We start from the raw sequence: 7,350 nt of genomic DNA on the forward strand, positions 1-7,350 counted from the left end.
TTTATTGTAATTGCTCAATACTGGATTCTTTAGCTTATTGGTTACAAATAGGGTTGTTTTTGCCTTAATTATGTTTCTAGGAAGGATGTTCATGGTATAAGAAATCCATTGTTAAGTTAGCCTGGCAGTCTTGCTTCTGTGGGTTATCTCATTTCTTCTTGGATTTTTTATTTTGTAAGATTGTTGCCAAAAAAAATATTTCTTTTCCTTCTTTCTTTTCATTTAACTATAAAGTCAAGCTGCTATTGGTGATTTTTGTTTCCAAATAATTTTTTATACATTCATTGTGAGGTATTTTTACTTCTATAAGTGTATTACTAGTAAAAAAGAAAAATCAGTGTTTTACTTTTTTCATTAGCAAGATTATTTTTATGTGATAAGAAATTCCTCCTTTCACACTTTTCTGTTTTCATACAGGTCCTCATGCTGACACCGCCAGCGGATGCCAGAATTTGCAGTGTGGTTTTCGAGCCTGCTGCCGCTCTGGCGAATGACCCTTGACTTCTGACCTTTGTCTACTTCATTTAGCTGAGCAGGCTTCCTTTCATGCACTTTACTTATAGCACATTTCTTGTGTTAACCATCCTTTTTTGAGTGTGACTTGTTTTGGCCCCATTTCTTACAGCCTCAAAAATCTTAATTTACTAGTGAATTGTACAGTGTTGTTTCTCTTGCAGATCATATTTTTGTTTTAGAAAGGGGCTAGGTTTTTTCATAGGGTGAGAACAGTTTCATCTGATTTCTTTTAAATTGAATACTTTGGGGGAAAAATGTCACTAATGCCATGCTATTTAAAGTATTTTTTAGATTACTTTGAGTTTTGAAGTCAATGGGGTTATTGGTTCTCTTTATAGGTAAACACTGTACCAAGCTTTGCAGATCTTTTCAGACATACATTTCTGAAGTTTTATTTTGGAAACCGGTCTCTTTTCCAAAGTATTTCCTTTATTTGAACAATTCTCAGAGGGCCAATTCAGACATACCTACATATGATTCTTTAAGATTATAAAATAAATTGGCTTCTTGGTGTTAGCTCAGGGAGCTGGCACAGCACCAGTGCATCTGCATTTGCTTTTTTCAAAGACCCCTGTTTCCCACCACAGTCCCTAAATTGTCACGTTTGGGAGGGGTTTTTAAAAGTTCCACAATCATTTGAAGAAATGTATAAATAAAATCTACTTTGAGGACTTACCAAGTAATTTCTTTTGTGTTTTGATTTTGTTGTAAATCTCAATCCAGGGTTACTTTACTGTGAAATAGAACTAAATATTTTGTCTTTTGAGCTTCCATGAAATCATGACCCTGACAGTTAGTTTTAGACGGATACCTAATTTTGTTGAGCTGAATTGTCTTTTTGAAATTAATTGTGCAGTAGTCAGAATTTAAACTTGTAAGTTTAGCTTTATTGCTGTGTGAAACAACAATTGGAATGGAGACCTATTATTCAGAAAGGCACGTGTTGAGTCAGTTTTATGTCATGCTGTGTATAATTTTACATCATGAAGAAGAGAACAATCTGCAGCATGTCTTCTGTTTTTATAAATACCTGCAAGGCTGTGGAAGAGGAGGTGGTCTTGTAATCTTGTTCTTTGTAGTCCCAGGTATTTTTTGTTTGTTTTATTGGGTGAGAGGAGTAGGAAAGATGTAAACTACAGGTAGACAGATTTCAGTTCAGGCTTTATTTTACACAGTTTTCTAAAGGTAAATGAAGAATCATTTGATGGGAATATGAACAAGGAGAACACTCAGCTTTTAAACTTATTTTGAATGACATTTGAGTTAAACACTTCAAGGGAAGATCACCTTTAAGGGAGGACATCTAATGACTCTGAAATTTCACCTTCCTCTAAGGGTTCTCTCATTTTGATTCCATCGCTGTTAACATTTGCAAAATAAAAGATAGAACCCCGTAAGTTTCTTGAATGAGGGATAAGGTAGCTGTGTAAGCAGACCATCTTACCTTTTGAGTTTGTCTCTTAGCTCAAAGTCCTCGGGTCTTTTGTGACACCACTACACCTAGCTGTCTGCTTTAAAAGTCTGGCTTAAGCACAAAGGAAAAAAGTCAAGACTTAGAGAAACTGAAAGGAAATTTGAGTTTAGTGAGCAGTTACAGGGTCAGAAGTAGGTCAGAAGTTATTTTGTAGGTTGACTGTTTTGTGGTCACTGTATTTTTATTTCCTTAAGTATTTAATAAAGTTTATTTGAAAAACTGACATAAGGGACTATTTCAGGAAAGTAAGCTTAAATAAGTCTTCTGGAGTGAGTCCTATTCAACACCATACTTCATCTCTTAAGTATTTATATGAACTGCATGGTAAAATTACTCATCTGTAACCATGGTTCTGAGTCATCAAGGGAGGACTACAATTTATACCCCATGTAATCAGAAAACAGTGTAATATTTTGGGAGTAAAATTTTTGATCATACTTACAGACAAAAAAATCATGATTAAATGATGTTTTGGGACTTAGCCTAAGTGTATTCATTATAAATTAATTAATTTGAGCAGTTGATTTCCCAGAGGTTCCAGGTAATTGAGGTGCCTCCCCACTTTTGCTCTGTCCTGTACTACTTGATGTTAGCAAACCATTTAATAGGATTGGCAATCTTGAACCAAACTGACTTCAATATGTGAGCACATTTCATGCGGAAACTGATTTTCTCCTCCCCCCCCCACCAGAAATTCCATGGGGAGATAGCATAATCTGCATTTAACTTTTAAATATTATTAGTATTTCTTTTCTTTTTTAAAAATTACTCTTTTTTATTGAAGTGTGGTTGATTTAAAATGTTCATTTCAGGTGTACAGCAAAATGATACAGTTATACATATATATACATACATATATATATGTTCAGTTTCTTTTCCATTACGGCTCATTACAAGAAATTGAATGTTGTTCCCTATGGTATACAGTAGGTCCTTGCTGCTTATCCACGTCACATACAGTAATGCATATCCATCAATCCCAAACTCCCTTATTGCTCTTCTACTATTAAGGGGGCAGTTAATACTTTAAATTTTTTAAAAATTCATTTTTCATTGAAATATAGTTGACATACATTGTGTTAATTTCAAGTATATTGCATAATTATTTGATATTTGCATACATTATGAAATGGTCATACATCTGCGATACATCTGGTAATCATCTGTACCCATATAAAGTTCTTACTGTATTACTGACCATATTCTTTATGCTGTATATTATGTCCTTCTGATTTTATATAACAGGGTTTGTACCTTTTAATCCTCTTCACCTATTTCCCCCACTCCCCCATGCCCCTCCCTTGTGGCAGCCACTGGTTTTCTGTATCTGTGCTTTTGTCTTGTATTTTAAATTCCACATATAAGTGAAATCATGTATTTGTCTTTCTCTGCCTTATTTCACTTAACATAATATCCTTTAGACCATCCATGTTCTTGAGTGGCAAGATGTCTTTTTTTAATGGCTGAGTAATGTGTGTGTGTGTGTATCTCACACCTTTTTCTTTCCGTAGACACTTAGGTTGCTTCCATATAACGGCTGGGTTGTAAGTAATGTAGCAGTGAACACTGGAGTGCATGTAACTTTTCGACTTAGTGTTTTTGTTTTCTTCAGATATACTCAGAAGGGAAATTGTTGGGTAATACGGCATTCTACTTTAAAATTTTTGAGGAACCTCCATACTGTTTTCCATAGGGGCTGCCTCAACTTACAGTCCCATCTACAGCTCACAAGGGTTCCCTTTTCTCCACATGTCACCAGCACTTGTTATTTGTTGGCTTTTGGTTGATAGCCATTCTGATAGGTGTGAGATGGTATCTCACGGTGGTTTTGATTTGCATTTCCCTGGTTATTGTGATGTTGAGCATCTTTTCATGTGTCTGTTGGCCATCTGTATGTTTTTGGAAGAATATTCAGATCCTTTGTCCATTTTTTAATCTGTTGGTTTGTTTTTTTTGATGTCAAGTTGTATGAGTTCTTTGTGTATTTTGAATATTAACCCTTTGTCAGATAAATCATTTACAAATATCTTCTCCCATTCAATAGGCTGCCTTTTTGTTTTGAGAGTTTTTAATTTTTGCTGTACAAAAGCTTTTTAGTTTGATGTAGTCCTATTTGCTTGTTTTTGCTTTTGTTGCCCTTACCTGAAAAGACATATCCAAACTATTGCTAAGACCAGTGTCAAAGAGCATACTCTCTGTTTTATTCTGGGAGTTTTATGGTTTCAGATCTTACAGTTAAGTCTTTAATCCATTTTGAGTTTATTTTTGTATGTGGTGTGAGAAAGTAGTCCAATTTGATTCTTTTGCATGTTGCTGTCCAGTTTTCCCAGTTCCATTTCCCCATTATATATTCTTACCTCCTTTCTTATAGATTAATTGGTCATAAGTGTGGATTTACTTCTGGACTCTCTATTCTGTTCTATTGATATATCTATTTGTTTATATGTGCCAGCACCATACCATGTTAATTACTGTAGTTTTGTAGTATAGTTAGAAATCAGGGAGCATGATACTTCCGGCTTTGTTTTTCTTTTTCAAGATCATTTTGGCTATTCAGGGTCTTCTGTGTTTCCATTCAATTTTAGAATTATTTATTCTAGTTCTGTGACAGATTGCATTGGTATTTTGACAGGGATTACATTGAATCTGTAGATTGTCTTGATTAGTATGATCATTTTAACAATATTATTTCTTCAGTCTGTGAGCATGGTATGTCTTCCCATTTGCTTATGAAGTCTTCAGTTTCTTTAATCAGTGTCTTGACTTTTTTGAGTACAAATCTTTTATCTCTTTGGCTAAGTTTATTCCTAGATCTTTTATTCTTTTTGATGCAGTTGTAAATGGGATTGTTTTCTTAATTTATCTTTCTGATAGTTGGTTGTTACTGTATAGAAATGCAGCAGATTTCCATGCAGTCAGCCCTCGGTAAAGTGGGTTCTGCATCCACAGCATTCAACCAAATACAGGTGGAAAATACTCCACAGTCTCTGGTTGGTTGAGTCTGTGGATACTGAGCAGATAAGGAGGATCAGCTGTAAGGGACTCAAGAATCTGCAGACTTAGGTTTCCACAGGGGGTCCTGGAACCAATCCCCTGCATATACTGAGGAATGACTATATACTAATTTTGAATTCTGCACTTTTATTGAATTCATTTATTAATTTGGATAGTATTTTGGTGGTGTCTTCAGGATTTTCTGTATATTGTATCATGTCATCTGCAAGCAGTGACAGTTTTATGTTTTCCTTTCCAATTTGGTTGCTTTTTATTCTTTTTTCTTGTCTGATTGCTGTGGCTAGGACTTCCAGTAATATGTTTAAAGTGGCATATGAGTGAAAGTTTCGTATGAATGAAAGTGGCAAGAGTAGGCATCCTTGTCTGGTTCCTGATCTTAGAGGAAAAACTTTCAGCTTTTCACTTTTGAGTGTGATGTTGGCTGTGGATTTGTCATATTTGGCCTTTATTATGTTGAGGTATGTTCCCTCTGTACTTAACTGTGTTGAGAGTTTTTTTGATAAATGGATGTTGAATTTTTTCAAAAACCTTTTCTGCTTCTCTTGAGATGATCATGTGGTTTTTATTACTCTGTTTGTTAAGGTGGTATAACACTTTCATTGATTTGCAGATACTGAATCATCCGTGCATCCCTGGGATAAATTCCACTTGATCATGGTGTATGATCCTTTTAAAGATTGTTGAATTTGGTTTGCTTATATTTTATTGAGGATTTTTTTGCATCTATGTTCATCAGTGATACTGGTCTTGTTTTTTTTTTTTTTTTTTTTTTTTTTTTTTTTTGCAGTATCTTTGGTTTTGGTATCAGGGTGATTCTGTCCTCATTGAATGAGTTAGGAAGGGTTTCTTTCTCTTCAGTTTTTTGGAATAGTTTGATGATAGATGCTAATTTCTCTTCATATATTTGGTAGAGTTCACCAATGAAGCTGTCTGATCCTGGACTTCAGTTTATTAGGAGTGTTTTGATTACTGATTCAATTTCATACTGGGTAATTTGTCTTTTCATATTTTCTGTTTCTTCCTAATGTAGTCTAGGAAGGTTGTACATTTCTAGGAATTTATTCATTTCTTGTAGGTTGTCTGTTTTATTGGCATATAACTGCTCATAATAATCTCTTATGATTCTTTGTATTTCTGTAGTGTTGGTTGTAACATCTCATCTTTCATTTTTTATTTTATTTATTTGAGCCCTCTCTTTTTTTTTTCCACCTGGGTGAGTCTAGCTAAAGGTTTATCAATTTTGTTTATCTTTTCAAAGAATCAGCTCTTAGTTTCATTAGTCTTTTCTATTTTTTTTTTTTTATAATTTATGTCTCATTAATTTCTGCTGTGATCTTTTTCTTTCCTTCTACTAACTTTGGTGTTTTTTTATTCTTTTTCTAGTTCCTCTAGGTATAAGGTTAGATTTGTATTTGCTTTTTTGTTTGTTTCCTTATAACATTCTCTCAAGAAATGCTTTTACTGCATTCCATAGATATTGGATCATTGTGTTTCCATTTTCATTTGTCTCCAGGTATTTAAAAAAATTTTGATTTCAGTGATCTTTTGGGTGTTTAGTAGTATATTGTTTAGCCTCCATGTGTTTGTGGGGTTTTGTTTTTGTTTTGTTTTGTTTTTTTTGGTAATTGATTTCTAGTTTTATAGCTTTGTAATTGGAAAAGATACTTGGTATGATCTCAGTCTTCTTAAATTTACTGAGATTTGTTTTGTGGCCTAGCATGTGATCTATCCTGAAGAATGTGCCATATGCACTTGAAAGTAATGTATGTTGTGCTGCTTTTAGATGGAATTTTCTGTACGTATCTGTTAAGGCCATCTGTTCTAATGTGTCCTTTAAGGCCAGTGTTTCTTTATTGATTTTCTGTCTGGATGATAGTGACCCTTTTTCACTTAGATAAGTTCCTTTAACATTTCTTGTAAAGTTGATTTAGTGATGCTGAACTCTTAGCTTTTACATGTCTGAAACTCTTTATCTCTCCTTCATATAGCCTTGCCAGATAACGTATCCTTGGTTTTAGATTTTTTCCTTTCATCCCTTTGCATATATTGACCTGCATTGTTTCTGCTAAAAAGTCTGGTGATTGTCTTAGGGTAGTTCCCTTGTATGTATCTAGTTGCTCTTCTCTTGCTGCTTTAATATTTTCTTTTTATCTTTAACTTCTGCCATTTTAATTGTAATATGTCTTAGTGTGGACCTCTTTGGACTCTCTGTGCTTGCTGAGTCTAGATGTGTTTCTTTTCCCAGGTTAGGGAGGTTTTTAGCTGTTATTTCTTCAAATAAATTATCTGCCCCTTTCTCCTCCTCCTGGAACCCCTGTAATGCAATTGTTAGTAGACTTGATGTT

The 7,350-nt window shown here is 34.2% G+C and overlaps 1 protein-coding gene across 4 annotated transcripts in view; it reads left to right on the forward strand.

Moving 5' to 3' along the window:
* Positions 1-1,195, forward strand: part of FBXL5 (F-box and leucine rich repeat protein 5) — a 48,225-nt gene extending 47,030 nt beyond the window's left edge. For all 4 annotated transcript variants that reach the window (XM_064487941.1, XM_064487945.1, XM_064487939.1 and 1 more), the window contains one exon: positions 418-1,195. In XM_064487941.1, the coding sequence (XP_064344011.1) occupies positions 418-494 (77 nt within the window). In that variant the 3' untranslated portion in view covers positions 495-1,195. The remainder of the gene's footprint in view (positions 1-417) is intronic.
* The last annotated feature ends 6,155 nt before the right edge of the window (positions 1,196-7,350 follow it).

Source organism: Camelus dromedarius, chromosome 1 (assembly GCF_036321535.1).
Source record: "Camelus dromedarius isolate mCamDro1 chromosome 1, mCamDro1.pat, whole genome shotgun sequence".
Classification (NCBI taxonomy): Eukaryota; Metazoa; Chordata; class Mammalia; order Artiodactyla; family Camelidae; genus Camelus; species Camelus dromedarius.